Here is a 22,677-nt window from a genome sequence, read left to right as displayed (position 1 = left end):
GGGTTACCCAACCAAGGGGCAGCTCCCAGCATCCTGCAAGTCCCACATTAGCCCAGAAACACCTCCTAGAAGTGCTGCTGGCCAGCAGGCAGGACCCCACCCTGCGGGTTCCCTGTAGGTTCTCGGGGTGGGGGAGGGCTGAGGGGTGTGCCCTGACCCCCCCATCCCGCGTCCACACAGGGCAGCCCCATGGAGACATGGATCTGGACCAGCTGGACCTGAACCCCAGGATCCTGGCAGCAGTGAGGAAAGGCAGGCTCGCGGGCAGCCCCTGTTGGGCTCCCTCATCCAGACTCGGGCTGAATTTCTCATTTCTCTCTCACTGCTGGATCGGCTGATACATCTCCAACCTTTCTCCTTTCTGCTTATTACGCTTACCAAGCCCCAAATCAGTTCATTCTCCCCCAAGATACCAGGTCCTTTAGGCACTAGGAACCCCGGTCAGCTCAGGGATCCAACCTGGGGCAAAGTGTGTACTCAGAGCCCTGCCCAGCCACCCCAGCTGCCTTGTGCTCGTGTCCTTTCAGCCAAGGTGGTGTCCGTGCGACAGCTGCTGCACTTCTCTGGCCCAGACCTGCAGAGAGTGACAGGCCTCTCGGGTGCTGACATCCGGCTCCTGCTGCAGACGGCCGCCTTGCACCTGCGGGGGACCAGCGTCTTCACAGGTGGGGCCCCAAGTCTTCGGGCCAGAGGAGGGAGCAGGCGGCAGGATGGGGGAGCACTGTGGGCCAAGAGGCTCAGCCGAGGGCCCAGACAGAGTCAGCCTGATGCCCCCCAGCACTGCACCTGTACCAGCAGAAGGACCAGTTCCCCGCCCAGCACCTGCGCCTCAGCCTCGGCTGCCCCGTGCTGGACCGACTCCTGGGCGGCGGCCTGCCCCTGCAGGGCATCACCGAGCTAGCTGGCCGCAGCTCGGCCGGGAAAACCCAGCTGGCTCTGCAGCTCTGCCTGTCTGTGCAGTTCCCACTGCGGTACGGAGGCCTGGAGGCCGGTGAGTGGCCACTGCTGGGGGCCGGGGTGGGGGAGGTCTGGAGGGATCGGCCCCTTGCAGCCTTGCTTCTGTTGGGACACTGCCAAGTCCACCGGCCCTGGCCGGCCTGCAGCATGACCCGCCCACCCCCAGGCGCCGTGTACGTGTGCACGGAGGACGCCTTCCCCAGCCGCCGGCTGCAGCAGCTCATCAGCCAGCAGCAGCAGCTGCGCACAGACGTGCCTGCACACGTGGTCGGGAAGATCAAGTTTGGGGACTACATCTTCATCGAGCACGCAGCTGACGTGGTGAGTGCTGCGTTTGTCCAGCCCGATGCTAGAGGACAGGGCTATGGGGGAGACTGGGCACACAGACCCCGGTGCCCGCCAGCAGTATGTCCACTGCAGAAGGTTCTAGAAGTGGCCCTACCACCTGATCAGCAGCTGGTTGAATGGCTGTCCCACTGAGTGTCTGTGAAGCCACCCGCTGCTGGATCCTGGGAGGATGGGGGCTCCTGGAAGGATAGTGACCCCCGAGGTGAGGAAGAAGGATGAGGCGCCAAGGGTCCAAAAGACACCGACACAGCAGGAAAGAGCAAAGTCTCCCACGGGGTGTGGCTTCTGGGAGCATGCCCACGCTGCACGTGGCGTGGCTGGCAAAGTCCCCTTGACTCATGGACCATTCTAGAAAGAACTCAAGCACAAAACCAGGCCTATAAACTGAACATTTTTAATTTACATTAAGATACACTGTCGGGTGGTGCAGCAGGCCAGGGACTGATGGCCCCGAGGCTGTGCCCACCCCGCCGGCTGTCAGCGGGTATGGCTGCCCAGGCTGGGGCAGGAGGGGGCCCAGGCTCCGGCCCTCCAGCCTCGGCGGTCCCGGGCTCTCACAGGGCTCCCAGGCGCTGTGTGCAGACTCACTGCAAAGAAGTGGACGGGGACGTCAGGCCAGACCCCAAGACACGCTGCTGAGTGACTGGGCAGGACCGGGCTGCACCCAGGCCCCCCACCCTGCCAGGCTTACGTTGAGGGCAGCATCCTCCGCGCCTCCACTGCTACTGTCATTTTCCACGCTGAGGGGCTCTGCGGGAACCCTGGGGGAGCACAGGGAGGGTCAGGGCCAAGGGCACGCGCACCCCCAGGAGGGGGTTTCCTGTGGGGGCCCAAGGGACACGGGTGACGGTCCCCCCCTCCAGGACAGCCTGCTGCAGTGTGTGACGAAGAAGGTGCCGGTGCTACTGGCTCGGGGGCTGGTGCGCCTGCTGGTCATCGACTCAGTGGCCGCCCCGTTCCGCTGTGAGTTCCCCGGCCCCGACGCTGCACCCAGGGCCCGGCTCCTGCGTGCACTGGGAGCTGCGCTGCGGCGGCTGAGCTGCACCTTCCAGAGCCCAGTGCTGTGCATCAACCAGGCGAGCCCCCCGTGCGGGGCAGGGCGGGGCGGGGGCCCACGGGCACGGGCCCCACGCTCACTCTCTGGGCCCTGCAGGTGACGGAGGTTGTGGACGAGCAGGACGTGGCCAGGACAGCAGGGTAAGCGCAGTCGCCTCCCGAGTGGGCAGGAGGGCAGGCGGGCCCAGGGAGTCACGGAGGCCTGTCCCCTTCCAGCCCTGGGGACACACGGGTCATGCCAGCACTTGGGGGCACCTGGGCCGACCAGCTCCTCGTGAGGCTGATGGCGGATCGGCACCGCCCGGACGAGGGCCCACGCACAGCGCCAGGCCGGACCCTGAGGGTGCTCTTTGCACCTCATTTGCCCCCCGGGGCCTGCGGCTACGACATCCTCACAGAAGGTGTGCGCGGGACGGCTGGCTCCCCGGGGCCGGCAGCACCCTCTCTCGGCTCTGCTTCCACACGGCCCTGACGTGTCCCCGCCTGAGCCACCCCCACAGGGATGTTGAAGCCTCCTGACACGGGCACTGCACAGGCTTTGGTGGCAGAGGTGACCCCTGCATGCCCCAGGAGGACGCTGCTGGACCAGCCCGCCACTGGGTGCATGCACGCTTCACCCCAGCATCTGATCTGCACCCTGCCTGCGCCCCCTCTGCACTGCCCCTGCCCCCTGCGGGTGCCACCAGCGGCTGCTCCCTGGGTGGACTGTCCAGCCTGGGAAGTGGCCTCCGGTTCCCCTCCCACCTGCCCCCGGGAACCTCTCTCTGGCCTGGAGCCCGCATCTAGCCTGTACGTGACCCATGGGGACAGACATTCTCGCCACACCTGGAGGCTGGTGCTGCTCCAGCCGCGGCACAGAAGTTAGGCAGACACACCCCTGGGGGGCCCTCAGGCCTGGAGCTGGGGGAGGTCCCCCCACCTAGGCTGCTTCAAGGGCAGGTTTGTAGTGTGGCCCTAACGGCCTGCGGGCGGCGCTGCATCCTGAGGACTGACTCAGGGAACCCTGGTCCAGGAAGACTCGGGAGACGCCTTCTGCAGAGCGCACGGAACTGACAACAGGCAATAAAATGCTTTATTCCGGTCATTGAATGGAACCAAGTCACTGTCCAGCGTCACACCAGAGCGAGGGCGCAAAACCGAGACTGCCAGCCCTGCTCTCAGCCACTCACCCTGCGGTCCCCAGACCCTCAGACACCACATGCACCAAGCACCCCACACCGGTCCTCAAACCCACGATGCTGCTGCAGCCCAGTAAGAAACACATCAGCTCCTGGCACTGGGGGGCACAAAAGCCCCACCTGCAGGGCTGGCCTTGCCCATGTGACCCAAGTATCCCCGGTTCAGGATTGGGAATCTGACCAGCACGTGATGCTTATGCAAAGGATCAGCCTCACATATGTGCCTTCCAGAACATTCCACGGCTGTCAGTGGCAGGTCTGGTGTGGAAGAAAGCCACACTCCTTAGCAAAGCCCCTGGCTCGGACCTAATGGCCCTGGATTCTCACGGCCCACGCTGCTGGGGACACAACATGTGACCTGAGCGCCATGCCACAGCCCCCTCCCAACGCTCCCCACTGCTGGAGGGGGCCGATCCCCGAGCCTCAGACCAGAAGGGGCTGCATGCCCGACCCCTCACCGAGGTGACTGGCTCTTTTCCACTTTGCTGCCTGAGGCCACGTCTTGGCCACCTACTCCTGAGCAGGTGTGACCCCCGAGAAATGGTCACAAGGAACATAGGGTTTGGGGCATGCAGGACGCCTGAGGCTGGGCAAGGATGTGCCAAGGAAGCGGGCGGCACAGCCCAGCAGCAGTGGGTGCTCACGTCCCTGCCCTGGCACCACAAACCCCGATGGGCCAGCAGGGGGCACCCAAGCACCAGGCTCACTGGGTCACCAAGACCAAGTCCAAATCAGGGCTGCCTGACCCCAGACCCACCAGCCAGAGGGACTCCCCAGCGTCCACCCCAGCCCCGCCTAGTGCAGTTCCAGGACAAGGACAGCCCCAAAGCCCCTGAAAGCACCCATGGCCTGGACTCCCGGGCCAGTGCTCGGGCAGGTACCAGCACATCATTTTCCATCCCTTCCCTGTAGCTGCTTAAGTACATAAAGAAAAGCCTTTAAAAGTATCACACCCGCCCCAGAGCTCGGTGATGGCACTGCCAGGAGAGCGACAAGTGGGACAGCGTCAGTGACAGTGCAGGGGCTCCCTGCACTGGGTGGGGGCAATGAGGGGCCGCAGGCAGGCAGGAAGCACAGTCTGCTGCCGAGCCGTCTCTGACCCGGCCACACCCAGCGGGGCTGTGCTGGAGACTCGGGGTGCAGCTGAGCAGAATTGGGGGGCCCTCCTGAAGGGTAGGAGGTCACCTGAGACATGGAGCCCCGCCTGCCCCCTGCCAAGGGGGCACCTGGTGCCGTTATCTTGGGCCCCGTCTAGCTCTGGCCGCAGTGGGCCAGGTCAGTATGGCTGGCGCTCAGAGCTCGCGAGTCTGCGAGACAATGACCTCGATCCTGTGTGAGAAAACAAACGGGAGGTTACACCCCGCCCACCTGCAGGCCAGCCCCGCCCACTAGGGACCCGGGGAGGGGACAGCTGCAGGCTCGGTGAGGACACGCGTGTCCGGAGCTCACACGCGTCCAGACGCTCAAGTGAAAGCAAGTGCCCACCACAAGCCGCAAACGCCCGAGTGCCCGCAGCACCAGCCAGCCGGGCCCCAGGTGCGGCACACACCTGCGGGACTCGGTAACCGGAGCACAGGACCGCCAGAGGACAGAGCACCACCGCCAAGGCCGGCTGCCATGGCACAAACGCGGGCCCTGTGGGCACCAGCACGCCAGGAACTGCCAACATGCACAAAGTCCATGCCCAGAAGCCCAGGCCAGGTCGGCTCGGGGCCTGCTATGCCCAACAGTCACGCTCAACACTGGACAGAAGCGAAGTCTAGAGCCAGGAGCCCGGCCAGCAGCCATCCCGAGTGCCAGTGTGAAGCATCACCGTGGCATGTTGGCGTGGGCGTGAGACTGGACGTGTGGGATCCAAACCACATGCCGAGAGCCCAAGACCAAATGACAGTGTGTCAGCAGGTTAGTGAAGCCGGGAGTGGGACCAAGCAGCGGCCAGAGGCGTGGACGCATCTCGGGACCAGCGTGTAGGGCCGGTCCCGCACGCGGCTCGGGGAGCAGAGCGGGGCGCGCGGCAACGCTGGGCAGGGCGGGGCGCAGCAGGTGGGCCCGGCCGCCTGCGGGGACCCGAGGAGGGCGGGCTCCTTACTTGCAGGCGGTCTTCAGCTGCCTGGCCAGCCACGTTAAGGACATTCAGAGACCTGGCACGCTTCATGCTGTGACCGGGCAGTGGACATGCAAGGACAAACAGCACACGGGTCAGCGGCAGCAGAGGACACAGCGCCCCCGAGACAACATGCAGCCCCCAGGCACGGCCTCTCCCCACCTGAGGGACCAGCGGGTCCGCACGCGCGGCCCAGCCCCGACCGCAACTCGCAACTCGCACCTCACTGAGTAATGTGTCACTCAGCAAAAGGCCAATGACATGTCAACTCGGCGTCTCACTTGAACGTTTTAAAAGCTCCGCATGACCGGGGAAAGAGCCCCCCGGAGCCTGTGCGGGCCCAAGCCCGTCCCAGCACGTCAAGGTCGCCTAAGCAGTGCCAGGTGCGGGCCCGATCCCGCGAGCACCGCCTGTAGCCCCCCAAAAGCTACTGAGCCTCTGGGAACATGAGGCCATTGGGGCCAGAGGTGTGGGGTGGTGAGGGTGAGGGGCACCACACCCCCCGTGCACACAGGCCGCATTCCAAGGATCGTTCCAGATACTCAGTGGGAGAAATCTGAGCGCTTTCCGGGGAGCTGTGGAGCCAGTGGGAGGCAGGGACGGGGGGCATGAGTTGGGCCACACCTGAGAGTGCTCAGGGGTCACTTCTGGCTCTGCGCTCAGGGGACCATTTGTGGTGCTGAGACTGACCCCGGGTCAGGCGTGTGCCAGGCAAGCGCCTTAACCCTATGCCGCCTCTCAGGCTCTGAGGCTGGTATTGAAACGCTTAGAAACCAAAACACAAAACCAACGTGACAGTGTGTGCACGCAGCCGCGCCCGCTGCCCCCGCTCCCCGCAACCCTGTGGTACAGGCTGAAACGACAGGCACTTGGGGCAGATTCTGGAGGGTTCTCCAGAGCTCGCAGCACACACACAGCTCAGTCGGGGACAGAGCCTGCAAACCGCCACCGGGGCGCCCCCACACAGCTGCACACCAGGCCACAGGCTGGACCCAGGTGCCCCCAGGCCCTCAGAGCTCACGGCCCACGGCTCATGTCTGGCCACTGTCCAACTGGCCGCCGGCCTTCTCCCCCATCCCTTTCAAGAAGAGCCACCAGCCACTTCTCAGGAATCAGCCCCTACTGCAGCCCAAAGAGAGTCTGCTGGGTTCCCCAAATTCAGGGTGCCCCCACGATATGGGTTCCGCCACGCCACCCAGACACGCTGGTCCATGCAGCCGAGCTCCCTGGCCTGTTACAGCCTCCCCGCCCCTCGCTCTACCCACAAGCAGACGCCAGACATCCCCAAGTACCGCAGACACGGGGCAGCTGCTGGGCTCTGCTAGAACCACCTCACTGACAAGGCTAGAACCTTCCAGAACCTCTAGGGCAGCCCAGGGGTACCACCGAGGCACAGGAACGGGCGAGACATCTGCCCAGACGCCCAGGGCCACCGCCAGAGGAAATGTTGCTCCTCCAGACAGTCCGTTTCAGTTCTGGGAACACCCTTCCCACTGTCCCTCCTGGGCGCCCGTGCCCCCAACTCGGGTTTCCTCCGCAGGGCAGCAGACACCTGCAGGGCACTCCCCTACCCCAGGCAGGCCCCTTGTGGGGCACCCCACTCAAGGATGCCTGGGGTCCTCTTGCCTCAGGAGACACCAAGCATGTGTCCTGGGCTACCTCGCCTGTCCCGAGTGAGCTGAGCTCCACACGGGGCCTGCCAGGCCGAGGCCAGTGAGGAGGCGCAAGTTCCAGAAGATCTGGCAACACTGCAGTGACTGGACCACAAGAAGGTGCGGTCAGCCCTGTGCAAGCAGGGGCCAGGGGAGGTGGCTCCAGCTCAGAGCACTGCTGCCCCGCGGATGCCGAGTCCAGTCCTGGCACCACAGGGTCCCCAGAGCACTTGGTGGCCGAGCAATGGAGGGCCAGTTGGCCAACGATCGCCAGAAGTGGCCCCTGGACACCTGAGCACTACTTGGGAGCAATCCTGCCACAATAAATAGAAAGATGCCAAGCCCCAAGACAAAGCTTCTCTCCCACACGGGAACTGTGAGGTTCCGAAGCCACGGCCACATCTCTTCCTTCCATCTAAGGCCACGTCCCCACGGGAACCACAGGCGCATGTGGTGCTAAAGCAGCTGGCACGGCCCATCTCCCACAGCCACTCGCCTCTGCCCTCTCCACCCCCTGGGGAAGGGCCCGCCCGGCACGGGGCAAGGCAGGGACTCGGGGCCGGGCCTGTGGCAGGCGCTCGGGATAATTACCCAGGGTTCTTGGGGTCACTCTCCCGTGCACCGCCTCCCTTCAGCTTCCTAACCAGCTTCTCGCTGCTGCGTCTAATGGAGGCGCGGAGCTTGCTAAAGGAACCACTGCGCTTTAAAGATCCAGTGCCGTCCTGCAAGAGACGGGGACAAACGTGAAGCTGCCCGCGCGGGCGCCGGCACCGCCCCAACTCGGGGCCAGAGAGAAAGGACACGGCACCAAAACTCTGCGTCTCAACTGTGGGGACAAGAACCCGGTGATCGTGGCACAAGAGCATGAAGCCACCCATTCAAACCAGAGCAGCGACATTCCCCCCAGGAAACAATGGCGCTGGTGTCTGCAAACAAAAGACGTCACCCACAGAAGCCTCAGAAACCAAGGCCGAGTCAGGAAACGCTGAGCCCAGGCGGATTCCACGCAGCCCGCGCCCCCCGCCCTCCCAGCCGCGCGGGCCCCGCCCTTCTCAGCAGCTTCTTTGAATGCTGGCTATCACGGGCTGGAAAATTCAATCCAGTGCCCATGGGTCAAGAACCAGCAGCCCCGAGACCTTTCCCCACACTCGGCTCAGCCCCAGGAAGTGGACAGCTGTCCAAGTGGACCTGCAGGGCAGCAGCTCGAGGCGAGGGGAGGGATGCGCAGGCAGCCCCCGGGGGACCACCAGCTGCCAGGTCCCTCCTAGAAGCCGCGACCCCCAGCAAGGAAAGGTTCTAGTAGGCAGACAGACCAGCACACAGGTGAGTTGGAGTGAGTTTATTAGAAGTTAGAAAGACACAAATGCACACGTCACCGAACACTGAGAGGTTAGTAGAGAAAAGCAGAACCGCCGAGTTTCACACACAGAGCACAGAGCAGAGGCTACTGGGGCGGAGCCCCGGGGAGAGGGAGGCCGGGCGGCCAGTGTCCACGGTCAGTCACTGTCATGCCACTGCGCACAGCTGCGGGGACATCTAACTATCTCGTGTCGGAGTGAACAGCTAATCGCTCTTAGGCTAAACTCGTGTCTACACAGGACGCGGTTGGAGTGATACAGCTCGGGTCACTAAGTACATATCTGGCAAAGCTACATGGGGACAGAGAGCCCCCCCGAAGGACAGCAGCACCGAGAGGAATGGCCAGTCCCGAGGTGGAGCTCGGACGGGAGCCCTAGGGGGTGGCTAGCGCAGCGGGCAGCACTGGCGAGGTTAGCTGGAGGAGGAGCCGCCTCATGCAGGACAGCGGACAGTCGGGAGCTAGGCCTGTGACAGAACGAGAGAGAGAGCGTGAAAGCGCCGCCGCGGCCACCGTCCCCACGAGCCCGGCGCGGCCCTCAGGATTTCTAGGTCACCAGGCCCTGGGGCGTGCGGAGGCATCAGCCGCTTCTGCCAGCCCGGCCAGCCCCAGGCCTGGCCTGCGGGTCTCCTCCATCTAGACGGGCCCCTGCTCCATGTCACCCTGTCGAGACCAGGGGTCCGGCGCCTGGCTCGGCCCAACCCGGAAACCTCCTGGGCCCTCGCCAGGGCAGGGAGCATGTGAAGACCCCAAGGGTCTGCGGCGCCCCACCAGACCGAGGAACCCTTCCAAGCGCCTGTGCTCAGAAACAGGAGCACTTTCTTAGGAGCACGACCGGAGACACCTCAGACGCTTTCAAAGACCACAGCACATCCCAGACATGCAGTGGGTGATCCGAACGCAAGGGGTGAGAAACAACGGCTTTCCAAGGTGGCGCTGTGGCCTGGGCCTGCCGCCTGGACAGGACACACGGGCCAGCCTGGCCGCCACTCTGACTCACCGAGGGATGGAGAGCAAGTCACTTAACCAGCCCGAGCTTCATTTTTCTCATCTTTAAATGGAAAAATAAAACTGGTTACCAACTCCCCAGGGCTGTGGGCAGGACAAAACGTTCTCGCTGCTCAGAAGTGCCATGAGTTCTCCGGGGCGGGGAGAGGCCAGCCTGTGGCTCCTGGCATGGGTGCCGGCGGGGACACAGGGAGTCCCCCCCCACCCCGCAGGCACTTCTGCCCACTCCTGCTCCCACTCGGCACAGGTCAGAGGGTCTGGGAGCCTCAGTGCACCTGACTCTTCCCAAACCAGATGACGGGGTCGCCGCCATGCAAACGTCAACACGAGAACCGAGATGGTTCATGGGCAGCACAGGCTGGCATGGAAAGGCACCTCCGTGCCTCGAGCACTGCAGGAGGAGCCCCTGAGCGCCGCCAGAGGGTTCTGCACACACCACGCAGCTCAGGGATCGGGCACCCTCACACCATCCTGACAGGCGTCTCCTTGTCACGATCGCGAGACAAATTCCTATAGCACACCCCCCCTGCTGTACTGGGCAGAGGGCAAAGCACCACTGGGAATGGACCCCAACGCTGAGTTAGAAAAGGCTCTGAGCCCCACTCAGAGAGGGAGAGGTCAGGGAACAGCAGGGAAAGTGGGGGGGGTGCTTCTGAGGGGGCAGAAAGCAAAGGAAGCTGGAGGGAGACTCAGGATGTGGGGGCAACGCCACAGGAGAGTTTCCTCAGCAAAAAACCCGGAGGCCCCTAAAGGGCTCGGGGTCAGTGACCACCCAGGGGAGGGAGCACAGTGGCTTTTGGAGCTTTGTGGCCGGACGGCAGCGTGTTTCTCATTTCCCAAGAGTCCCTGGCACAGGCCAGGAAAGGGGACCTGCACGCACCCACACGGTGCAGAAGGGGGTCCCAGCTGGAGCCATAGGATGCGGGGGGAGGGAGGGCACTTGTCTTACACACGCCCACCTAGCCTTGATCCCTGGCATTCTATACGGTCCCCCCCACCCCCCGAACCCACCAAGAGCGATCCCTGAGCGTAGAGCCAGGATTAAGTCCTGAGTACTACTGGTATGGCCCAAACACAAAATAAGGAAAGAATCACCTCCGGGAGTGAAGCCACATCCTGGGGGAGGGTGGGTCACCTCCTAGGGGTGGGACTCATCCTGAGGGTGGGGTCACCTCCTGGGGGTGGGGCTCATCCTGAGGGCAGGGTCACCCCCAGCCCTGAGCCTTCCAATGGCTCCCCCATCCTATCAGCAGGCCACCCTGTCCATAGGCAGCAGCAGCCCCTTGCTGACCACACTTCCCCCAGGTCTGGGTTTGAAGTACTGAACACTAAGGACCACAGTGCCCAGCAGTAAACCCCAGGCCTGCCCTCTCCCCATCTGCACCACTCAGGGCACCAGGCTCCACCCACACTCACAACTCTACAGCCCCTTCCCAGAGCTGAGCTGTCCAGGGCAGTGAGCACTGACCACAGTGGGCTGCAAGGCCCAACCTCACCGTGCACACGCAGCCTCTCAAGGCATGAGCAAACCATCCTGAGTGAGAAGCAGCGACCCCTGGAAACCACAGCCTGCAGTGTGGGCCCCCAACTCCTGGGGTATGCCCACATCCATTAGGGGTCCCAGTCTGCCCGCACACATCCAGGGCCCCGGGTCTGCCCGCAAGTATCTAGGGTCCCAGGCCCGCCCGCAGGCATCTAGAGTCCCGGGTCCACCCGCAGGTATCTGGGGTCCCAGGTCCGCCCACAGGTATCTGGGATCCCGAGTCCACCCGCACACATCTGGGGGTCCGGGTTCCGTCTACAGAACTGGAGGCCTGGGGTCTACTGACAAGCCTTTGGCTGCTTTGGGAAGGGCGCACCAGTGGGGCTGTGACACCTAAGGCCTCCACAGCTCTCACAGCCAGGACTGAAGACACAAGGCAAAGACCAGGTGGGCCTGTGGGTGCGGCCGCCCAGGGAGTCCAGGCCTCCTCACGTGCTCCCGAGCGCTGTCCTGGCATCCGTCCTCACAGCTCCGTTCCCAGGAGGACCCATATCCGGGGACTGTAGGAGCGCCTCTCCCAGGGGCTGACACACCCTCCTCCGGCAGTGACCCCTGCTTCCAGGGCCTGGTCTCAAGGCGGGGGAGGGGGGAGGGGCAGGGCTAGACACTGTCTCACAAGAAAAGCCCCGGAGAAGTGCCGCAGTCCCTCTGAGGTGGCCCTGGACACAGGCAGGACAGCACAGCACAGCTCAGGGGCCACTGGGACTCTGCCCGGGACAGTATGTGGGCCAAGTAACACGGCAGACTCTGCCATTCTGGAGCTGCCGTGTGCCACGGCACGATTCACACAGACAGGAAAGCTCCAAACGACTATTCGGCAAAGAACTGCTCAAGGAAACTACTCGAAGAGAACCCTGCAACGTTAAAGTCTGAGCACCTGGCCACGAGGCACCGACCTGACGGCAGCCAACGCCAGCCACCAGCTGAGAGGTGGCGTGTGTGCAACACTCCTGACTGGCAGCAGTGCGGAGCACGTCCAGATGGGGCAGACAAGGGCCTGGCACTTCTCAGGACCTGGTGGCGACTGGGAAGGGCTCCCGGACAGGGCAGCATGACAGCAGCCCCAGACTCCCCTGCTTTGGTCTGTGCGTGTCTACAGAAATTCGATGGTCTCCCCATGTGGTGTCTGAGCTAATGTGAACAGAGGTCCAGCGGCCTGGTCAGCAGGGTTAGGAGCGGTGCGGTTAGCAAGGAGAGGGTGAGTGACAGCGCGTTAGTGTCTCTGGAGCCCTAAAGTTACAGCATGGACCCTGCTGGGAAGAACCAGTGTCCAGCGGCTGAGAGGGGTCAGACAGTGTCCATGGCTCCCAGAGAGAAGGAAACCAGCCCCTCACACCAAGAGCAGGTTTGGTGTTAGCAAAAGAAAGAACCAGAAAGCGCTTCACTCATACTTCATCTGAGAACAGCGCGGCGCGCGCTGGAGCCCCGCACCGTGGACTGTACTTACCCCGTTCCACTCTACGCTCATACTCACTTCCTCCCCTCCGTCAGGGCCACTCTCGTACTTGACCACGTCCAAGCTCTCGCGGCTGCGCCCCTTTTCCGCATGCTCCCCGTCACTCAGCACCTCAGCCACCTTCTGTTTGTGGGCGGTGTCGAGGCCCTGCGGGCAGGCGGGGGAAGTACAGGCCGTGGGCTTCACTCTGCCCCAGCCCAGCTCACAGGCATCACCTCTGCCAGGCTCACTGGAGGGCAGGCCCGGGAAGGACCCGAATGGGCCGCCTCCGTGGCCTCGAGTCACTGTCGTGACTGAGCTCATGAACGATCACAGGCTGGGGAGTCTAGGAAGCAGCGAACGGGTAACCACTAGCTCAAGATGCTTCCAAACAGAACAACTGGCAAGAGCCACCAACATACCACACGAGGAGCCTGGGAGAAGCCGGGTGTCAAACACACGGAGGCCACGTTTCCCAAGGTTTGTGTCTAAAATTTCCTACAAGGCTGGGGACTGCCCCTTCCTAACGGCACCAGGAGGCCGTTAATTAGCAATGAGCTGTGGCTCTGTTCTACTGCTCAGCGGGTAACAAGGGCCTGGTTCTCCTTCCAGACATGGTTTCTGAACAACAGATTGAAACTGCATGTGGGGAATCACAGAGGCACTTTCTCACGGGACAGCGGGAACCCCCTCAGAAGGCGAGCCCACCAATAGCCACCTGCCACCCACCCCACACCTCCGACTCACCCCACGACATCTCTCCCTCCCAGACACATGCCATTGCCCTCCCAAGTGAGCACACGGTGGGAAATGTGCCTCTGCAGGATTGCTGGGTTCGAAGTGTTTCCAAGAATTAGGGTGCAGTTTCCCCTGGACTGACCCAGGCACAGCTGAGTCCAACATCAGCCCATGCGCCTCTCAGGATCCCGGAGGCCAGACCAGACAGGCCCAGCACTTGTCCTGGCCGACAGCAGCCCCAGAGTGGCACCCCCAAACAGATGCCAACCCGAGTTGCAAAGGGCTGCCCACCACAGCACTCCAGGGCCAGGAAGCACAGCCTCTGCCTGCCCTGTCCACACGCCCATAGCCCTCTCCACAGCACCATCCCGGTGAGCCGCCTGCGTGCTGAGACACCCGGCCCCTGCAGGAGGAGGCCCGCATCTCCTTGTGCAGAAGGAAACTCTCAGCCCGGACCAGCCTCACACCTCCTGACTCCTCACAGCCCATACATGACCCCTGCGGCCCTGGAACCAGCCCCGCAGGCAGAACTGAGCCCATGGCCTGGCCCCTCTGCTCAGTCATCATTCCGCCGGGCTGGCCTGCCCGAGAGCTTGGCCATCTCACACTGCTGTGCTCAGGCCCTCCTCACTGTCCACATGAGCTGGACTGATACGTCTTCCTGCCACACTCAAGACACATGACCGACTATCCTGTCACCCTTGGGCATGATAAACCTCCCTCTCACACTCGAGCATCAGAAACCTTTCTGTCAGACTAGGACACCTGACAGATCATCCTGTCAACACATGGGCATGACAAACCTTCCTGCCATACTCAGACACAAAGTAACCTGTCACATTCGGGCATGACAAACCTGTGACAGACACCTAACAGACCTTCCTGTCACACTCGGGCATGACAAACCTTCCTGTCACACTCGGACACCTGACAGACCTTCCTGTCACCTTATAGCATCTGTCAGACCTTCCTGTCACACTCAGGCAACCTGCTGGACCTTCCTGCCACATTCAAACACCTACTGAAGCTTTCTGTCCCGCTGAGGCATGACAGTCCTCCTGTCCCACTCGGGTCTGGCAGTGATGAGCAGACACCTGACCAACCTGTTTCCGTGACCGCATGGCCGCTTCCTCCAAGGTCTCAGCAGCTTCAAATTTGCCTTGACGTCTGTAGAGAGCCCCGAGGTTTTTTAAAGTCGTTGTAACAGTCGGGCTGCAAGAAAGCACATGACCCATGGAGCTGTGAGCATGAATGTCAGGCAGCTCTACGGCAAGCCTGTGAGCCCGTCACCCGAAGCCGAGTCACCCCCGCCCCACACCCACGCAAGCACTGGCTAGTGGACCATGCATTGAGGATGACCGAAAGGACCAGCAGACTTAGGTCTGTGGACAGAGCTCAGGTGACAGAACCACCAAGCCTCGATGAGGCCAAGTTCAATCCCAGCACTGCCTGGTCCCTGAGCAGCACTGAGAAGCGGACAGCAGCATCTCTCTCTCTACCAGGCCGGGCCTAAAGGCAGACACTCCACCGCGTCTGTGCGAGAACATGTTTGCAAGCATGCACGCTCTTAAACATCAGCCACGGGAACTCGGGAACACACGTTCTGAACCAGAGATTCCCATTAGCCCAGAAAGAGAAGAATGGCAAACTGAGTCTCAAGGGCACGGGGAAGAGCTAAGAAGGGGCTCGCTCCCATGAGAAGACCCAGGGTCCCGCGGGAGGGGCCGGAGCGCCGGGGCTGTGAGGAGAGCTGCACTGGCCGAGTACGGCTTCCTCCATCTAAGTACCCGCTTCCGCCACCGCTCTCAGACCACCAGGCTGAGAAGCAGCAGCCCGACGGCATGGCGAGTCCAGGGCCCGGAGGAACCTTGCCCACATAGCATGGGCCTGAGGGACTCAGAGCAGCGCGGGTCGGCACACGCCCTGCTCCCTGCCCGAGTCTGTGTCCTACCTGTCCACCTTACAGGCTTTGTACCAGCCGCCATATTCTCCGAACGATGCCCCGTCCTTCTGCTTTCCCTGGAACAGACAATCCTAGTGAGAGGCAGCTCCGGAGACAACAGGCGTCCCTCCTGGAAGGTTCCGCAGGCCCGGCCCTACCTTGCACTCTTCCCTCTCCTCGGCGTGCATCCAGATGGGCTTGTTCTCGTCTGGGGGAGAAGGGACAGTGAGCGAGGGCAGTGGCTCTCACAGTCACCGGAGCGCTCGGATTCATTCCTGTCTGCAAGCCCACCCCTGGCCTTGCAGTCAGCAGGCCTCAGAGACAGGACATGGCAGCCCGAAGGGGCAGCCCCTGCGCAAGTGGAGAGCTGCCGCCTAGGAGAGACGGGTAGGCAGCTTTGGGGGGCTCTGACCAACGCCGGGGTCCCCATGATGAAACTTCCTGTTCTGGAATCCCCCAGGAACACTTGGGAGAATTTCGCATTTGAGAAACGTTAACAATAAACCATCAGAGGAATAGTAGGGAACTGTGGGGAGCAGGCCTGGAGAAGACACGAACCATCTCTCCGTAACGTCCTAATCGCTGTTTGCTGGAGCTGGCACCGGGACTAGAACCTGGCCCCTCCACATACAAACTCTGAGCCCGGCCATTGGCCCTCACTTCTGAGGGTAGGACATGGCCTTCTCCCACCGCCAGGTCCAAGGTGCTTCTGGGTTTGGGCACCAGTCAAGACGTACTCTGGGCTACTCCTGACTCAGAGCTCAGGGGACCAGGGAAGGCAGGCCTGAATAGGGGTGTCCCACATGCTATGCTGATCTGTCTGGGCACTCTGTGAATCTGAGCTGGGGGTGTCCTCAGGAAACCCTCCACCGTGGCTGTGCTCGGTGGGAGGAGGCAGCCTGGCACGTGTGGAGCTGGACTCCAGCTCCAGAACCAAAGAGACAGACCTGCCTCTCTGGCCCGCAACTGAGCACTGGTAAAAATTGAAGTGGATATAGAGAAGCGGCTCCCGTGGGCCCAGCAGAGTCCTGCTCCCGCCTGGGCTCTGCCAGCAGTTGGTGCTTCCCGAGCCGTCTTCACTGAGGGGAGAACCTGGAACAGGGCAAGGGGACCTGGCACCTCGTCATGCCCCACCCCACCTCTGCAGGGAATGTGCCTGGGCCAAGGGCTTCTGTTCCACTCCTAACAGAGATAAATAGACGCTGGGTTGCAAGAAACGCCCGAAGAAAAGAGCTGACTGAGCAGATCTCTGCGTGCATAGGTGGGCGGCAGAGGTGGGGGCACCAGGTGAGGACAGGTCCTGTGCGTGCCGGGAGCTGTGCCGGCACATCCTCCCCTCCAGAAACCCCACAGACCACACTGCTGGCCCTGCGATGACGGGCGTGCCAGGCTGACGCTAGGAAGGGCGCGTCTAGCTCACCGTCCACAGAGCCGAACTCCCTCTCGTGCGCGCGGGTGAGGATCTCCTTGTACAGGGTCTCTGCCTGCTTGAACTTCCCTTGCTTCAGGTAGCAGGACGCCTGCAAACAAGCCCGGAGCTCAGGTCTGCAGCGCCCATGGGAGGGCACAACAGATGTGAAGGGCACAGGTGGGCACAGAGGGCAGGGAGGGTCACAGCAGGTGGGCACCGTGGGCAGGCACAGTGGAAGGGACACAGCAGGCAGACACACGTGGCAGATTGGCAGAGCACGAGGAGGTGGCCTTGCTGCATGCAGCTGCCCAGAACATACCAGGTTGTTCTTTGTCTTGGCCACATTAGGGTCGTCGGGGCCCAGGCGCGTCTGGTAGATGTCCAGGGCCCTCTGGTAGTAGTACTCCACCTCCTCATACTTGCCCTGGTTCTGGCACAGCAGCGCCAGGTTATTCAGCTGCTTGGCCACGTCAGGGTGATCCTTCCCCAGAACCTGGCCAGAAAGCAGCCAAGTCAGCAGCCACCGGGACCCCGCACAAGGAACCCCACCCCCAGCTTAGACCCTACTCGGACTGGAGTGACACCACTGCTCTCCCTGCTTGGGCCCCCCACGCTGGGCCGTGGACAGTATTCTCAGCTCGCCGAGCAGCTCAAACTGTGCTCCGTCTCAGAAAAGCAGAGAGCCACAGACACCACCGGGCTCAAGTGTTCCCCAGGGTCCTCGTGGCTCGGATCCGACGCCCAGGGACACGCCACAGAGCAGAGCCCGTGTCCACCCCCAACTTGGCAGGGCAGCTGAGGACTCTGCACACATCTACAGCTCCTGGCAAAGTCTTGCAGGTGGACGAGCACCAGGCCGGGCCAGGCCGGGAATCCAGACCAGAGCTGCGCGCCGGCACTGCCCCTCTCCCGGGCCCCGGGCTCGCCTTCTCCCGGATCTCCAGCGCCCGTTTGCACAGTGGCTCCGCCTCCTTGTACTTCCCTCTCTTGCCGTAAAGCACCGCCAGGTTGTTGAGTGTCGCCGCCACCTGCAGCACAGGGACACACAGCAGTGAAGGGGGTGCCTGCCGAGCAGCCCCCAGGGAGCCCCAAGTGCTCTGGGGGAGAGCAGAGGTGGGTCATGCAAGAAACATGCAAGATGGAGCCCACAGCCGGGCAGACGGACTGCGCTCGGCCCACGGGAGGCAGAGCGCCCCCACAGAGCTGAGCAGACAGTTCTCCAGAAGAAATTTTAGAAGGTGCAGCCTGACTGGGATCAAGAGAGTGTGGCGCTGAGGCTGCGGTGGGCAGCTCCCTGCCAGAGCCACAGCAGAGTGAGCACCGGCCACAGAGCAGGTGGGGGGTACACACCGCGGGGTGGTCTTTGCCCAGCGTCTTCTCGCGGATGGCCAAGGCGTCGTTGAGGAGATTGGCTGCATCTTTGTATTTGTTCTGGTCTCTAGGGGAGACAGACACGTCAGCAATGTCTGCAAACAGCCACTGCCCACCACAGTGCAGCCTGGCAGCCAGCCACAAGCTGCCCACTCCCGGCAGACTCAGGAGACCATCTGGGGTGCCGGACACAGACCCCAGGCTGGCCACATGCAAGGCAAGTGCACTGGCCACCGAACCGTCTCTCTAACCCCTGGGCAGGTTTCTAAAGAATGTTTTCAGCTCTGTGGATGGCTGAGACCTGCAGCTTCTCCCCGGCTGCCGGGGCCACTTCTCCAGCCTCCTCCTCAGCACTTGTCCTGCCTTAGGTCTACACTTGCTACCGAGACCCAACACGAGCAGCCAGAGACGCTGCTGAGATGGGTTCGGAGTTAACAGCCATCAGCCACTGCTCAGGCCTGCTACACTGGATTCAGGACACACGGTGAGAGCCCTGCCACCCGTCCAGGTCTGCAGCGGGGCCTCTCTTCCCTACACAGGTCTGAAGCCTCCCAAATGCCAGCCGAGTGGGCTGAGAGGTCAGGAGGAGCACGTGCTGGGTGAGGGAGTCTGGTTTGACCCCGGCTTAACCCTGGTTCCCTGAGCATCCCTGGTTGTGATCAAAAAATTATTTAAACAAAAGGAGAGAAGAAAGTTTGCTAAACTGGAAGAGTCAAGTCATAGACAAGAAAGTGACCACACGACAGCATGGAGGCTAGGTGGGCTGTGAGACCCTGCAACCACCCCACCAGCTCCTGCTCCCCAGCTGAGACGCCTCCAAACACTCCCCAATGCTTGGCCTGCTTCTCGTGATGTGCCGGGTCCGACACCTAGGACAGGAGCAGCGGCCACACACGTCTCCTAGTCCCCAGCAGGAGCCAGCAGGTGCTGGGAGAAAAGAGAATTCGATACCCCAGTGGGTTGGGGGAGGGGGGAACCCTCGCATCTGTCAGGGCTACATCCCTGCATCCCCAAATTACTGTGGGAACAGAAAACACAGGTAAGTGGCCCTGACGCCAGGCATGAGGATGGGGGGGGGGGGGACGGGGGGGGAGAGGGAGCTTGTCCCTGAGGCCATGGCATCTGTGGCTGTGCTGGGTCCCCAGAGCCCCCGGCAGATAAGGGACAGGGCCAGCTGGTCCTCCGTTCTCCAGAGACATGACAGGGCCAGAAGTTGGGGGCGGCAACGAAGAAGGTGCATGGAGTCGGGCCCCAGAGTAAAGGGAACCCACTTGCCTGTACACCAAGGCCAGGATGTTGAGCATGGTGGCCACGTCGGGGTGGTCATGGCCTGATGTCTTCTCCAGGTCCTCCAGCGCCTGTTTGCACAACGGCACAGCCACCTCATAGCGGCCCTGGGATGCGTACTGGATGACCAGGTTGTGCAGTGTGCGCAGGCGCGCCGGGATCTCGTAGCCGCCCTGCTGAGCAGCGGCCGCCGCACTGCTGTGCTGCTGCTGGACTGCAGACAGACTCCAGGTCAGGCCGGATCGTGAGCGCGCACGCGCACGCACACACACACGCACACACATGCACACGCACGCGCACACACGCACACACACACAAATGCAGTACACCCACCAGCCTTCAATAACTTTCCCAGCTCGGGAGCAGGTTCTATGGACTGTCCACCCCTTAGGCCAACTGGGTACTTGGGGGGTGCTGCTCTTGGACCAGGAGAAGAGGGGATCCCATGTAGCAATTGCTGCCCCCCAAGGTGCAGAGCATAGCCCACAGATGCACCGTCACGTCACGCCCCGCCCCACAGAGGCCTGCCCGGCACACCCACTTACTGCCTTGACCAGGTTCATCGTCGTCATTCGGAAAAAGGTCATCCAAAGGTTCTTTGCTGGAGTCGGAGTCTTTATCCTCCTAGAAAGGTGGGCCCTACAATCAGTCCACAGCGCGGACAACCGCTGGGCACTCAGACAGGAATCCCCCAGAGTCACAAAACTGAGACGCTCCCTGTTTAGGCCCCATGATAGGGTAACCAGGAGTCTGGCTCATGCCTGGTTAAGGCAGAGGAACAAAAGCCGCAGCTCACTGGGAGGCTGGGGAACTTGAGCATGCCTGTCCCTGCCTAGATGTCTGCCCCTCCATCCCCTGTCCCCGACTGGATGCCTGCCCCTCCAGCCCTGTCCCCGTCCCCCTGCCTGCCCCTCCACGCCCTGTCCCTGTCCCCACCTGGATGCCTGCCCCTTCATCCCCCGTTCCTGTCCCCCTATTCCCAGTGCCGCAGTGCAGGGAAATCCCAACTCCATTTGCACATTTTCTTTGGAAGCAAATGCATGATACCAAGTAAACATGCTCCCGGGCGGAGAGCTCCGCCTGCGGGCACCCGGATGCCGTCTCACACACCATCAGGACTGACCCCCACAGCACTGAGGCAGGAGAACCCATGACAGGAGGGCCAGGCCTGGTGAGTCCAGCAGGGGTGGGCACAGGGCTCAGAGAGGCTATGAGCTGGGACCAGGCCAAGAGGCCAGGTCAGGCCCGAGACAGCAGCTGAAGCACCTGCCCTAAGACGGAAACGGACACGCGGGCTGCCTGTGTGTGCCTGGGCTGGGCCAGACCGGTGACAAAGTGGGGAGGGGAGGGGAGAGAGCAGGGAGGGTGCTGAGGGGAGGGTGCTCCCCCCTCAATGGCGGGAGGGGGAGGGGAGGGGGTGCTGAGGGGGCCCCGCTCACCGAGGGGGAGATGTCGTCGTCGTATTTCTTCAGCTGGTTCATGAACTCCAGGTGCTTCTTCTCCTCCTCCAGCTGCGCCACGGCCTGCTCGCTCTTCTGCAGCTTCTGCTGCGTCCCCGCCAGCTCATCGCGCAGCCACTGGTTCTCCTGGCACAGGCGCCGCACCTGCGCACGCAGCTTCTGCTTCTCCGACTCCACGGCGTTGAGATGGTTGGACAAGGCCATCATGACCTGCGGCGGCAGTGACGCGTGGGCACCTGCACCCCAGCCCACTCCACAGGGTCACGCTCTCCACCCTACAGAACATGGGGCTGCGGCACCGGTCATGCCACAGGAGCCCAGCACCAGAGCTCCGGCCTGGGCACCACACGGCACCTCCCCACCAGCAACCCCCCAAACGCCCTTGCTGAGCCTCATTTCAAATGAACAGTGGCAGGGAGTGGCCCTGGCCCCTCTGAGGAACTGGGCTCATCTGCCCTCTAGAGAAGCCGCTGCGCCCCTCACAGCCCCTCATCCCAGGACACGAGACAGAGCACAGAGGTGGGAGCTGGGGGGGGCAGACCGCACCCCTTTCGAGTGAGGGAGCCCACCAGTGCCAGCACCCAGGACCGCGTGTCCCAGGAGCAGCTATGCTGTGCAGGCCCTGCGGGAGGGGGAGATCCGTCCAGGGTGGGGCTTCCTCGGCCTGCCTGTTTCCTGTCTGCTCTGGGTCTGGGTTTAGGGGCCACACTGGGCAGTGCTGGGGCTCTTTGCGTCCCACGGCAAAGCACGCGTCCCATGGCAGAGCACGCACCCCACACCCCGTGCCTTTCCTCAACCCTCACACCGGCCACATTTGGGCAGATTCCGACCCAGGCACCTTCCCGTGCAGCCCCAGAAACAGCGTCACTCACGAGTGTCCAGACACTGGTCCAGAACTGAGGGTGAGTGGCCCTCAGGAGAGCAGAGCCCTCAGGCAGCCCCGCCCCGCCCCGCAGAGAGGCGGGTGCCCAGTGCACCCTGGCTGCTGGCAGAGGGCACGCCGGGGTGCTCCTTGCTCCCCTCTCTCCAGCACAGGGGCCATCTGCTGGAAGCACAGACACTAAGTGGAAAAACAAACTCAGGCCACCACAGGGCACGTCTGCAGACAGAAGCCGGAGGAGGCGGTGCTCTTCTGACCCACAGCAGTCACGGGCTGCAGGGCCTGGGCAGCACAGGACTCCCACCCAGTGGGATGGGTCGGCACCACTGTTCTGTTGGTGCTCACAGTGCTCTGGGGAGACCCCGGGTGAGGGTTGCCCTGACGGCCTGAGAAGCCACTTCAGCCCCCACACCCACGACCAGGCGCGACTGCAAAGCCTGCTACCTGCGCCTCGCTCAGGCCAAGCTCCAGCATCTCCAGCGACTTCCGGATCATGTTGGACTTCTCCTCAACCAGGTTACTCTCATCATCTTTCTTCAGACACTTGAGCGTCTCCAGCAGGCTCTGCAGGATGGAGTTGTGCTCGTTCTTCAGGGCCTCCAGCCCCTGGATCACCTGCTTGGTCTTCGAGATGATCTCATCCTGCGTGAGTTTCTCCAGCTTGTCTTCCTTTATGTACACCATGGTGGACATGTTGTCATACATCCTGGGAGGGAGAGAGGGACATCTCGTTAAGGGGCCTGCCACATCTTTAAGAAGGGCAGGTGTGCAGGCCCCAGTGGGTACTGGAGATTGTTTCCTCGCAACCCCACAATCTGAACTTTGCCTCTACAGACCTACTTACTTTCCTAGCTTAGGTCTGAGTTCTTCAGTCTGGGTTTGGGGGCAGTGCTCAGTGCTTGCGGGGGCTGTTCCCAGTGGGGAGTGGAGGACTCTGCATGAAGGGACTC

The 22,677-nt window shown here is 62.5% G+C and overlaps 1 protein-coding gene across 3 annotated transcripts; it reads right to left on the bottom strand.

Annotated features, from left to right (window-relative positions):
* Positions 1 to 1,772: 1,772 nt before the first annotated feature.
* Positions 1,773 to 22,432, bottom strand: KLC1 (kinesin light chain 1). 3 transcript variants are annotated; one of them, XM_056113771.1, is made up of 15 exons: positions 22,172 to 22,432; positions 20,827 to 21,057; positions 19,933 to 20,011; positions 19,376 to 19,601; positions 18,080 to 18,167; positions 17,656 to 17,757; positions 17,049 to 17,222; positions 16,739 to 16,838; positions 15,477 to 15,526; positions 15,328 to 15,395; positions 14,480 to 14,588; positions 12,651 to 12,806; positions 7,887 to 8,017; positions 1,997 to 2,066; positions 1,773 to 1,892 (listed from the first exon to the last, which is right to left on the bottom strand). In XM_056113771.1, the coding sequence occupies exons 1-15, from the start codon at positions 22,430 to 22,432 to the stop codon at positions 1,890 to 1,892; spliced, it is 1,848 nt and encodes a 615-aa protein (XP_055969746.1). In that variant the 3' UTR covers positions 1,773 to 1,889. The 3 variants fall into 3 exon arrangements, with proteins under 3 accessions (XP_055969746.1, XP_055969744.1, XP_055969745.1); XM_056113769.1 differs by lacking the exons at positions 1,773 to 1,892; positions 1,997 to 2,066 and adding exons at positions 4,776 to 4,868; positions 5,629 to 5,695; XM_056113770.1 differs by lacking the exons at positions 1,773 to 1,892; positions 1,997 to 2,066 and adding exons at positions 4,776 to 4,868; positions 5,629 to 5,695 and having other exon boundaries at positions 12,678 to 12,806.
* Between the last annotated feature and the right edge of the window lie 245 nt (positions 22,433 to 22,677).

The sequence above is a fragment of the Sorex fumeus genome, unplaced genomic scaffold (genome assembly GCF_029834395.1).
Source record: "Sorex fumeus unplaced genomic scaffold, SorFum_2.1 ptg000022l, whole genome shotgun sequence".
Taxonomy (NCBI): Eukaryota; Metazoa; Chordata; class Mammalia; order Eulipotyphla; family Soricidae; genus Sorex; species Sorex fumeus.
The sequence above is the reverse complement of the archived record's forward strand: the minus strand, read 5'-3'. Positions and strand labels throughout refer to the sequence as shown.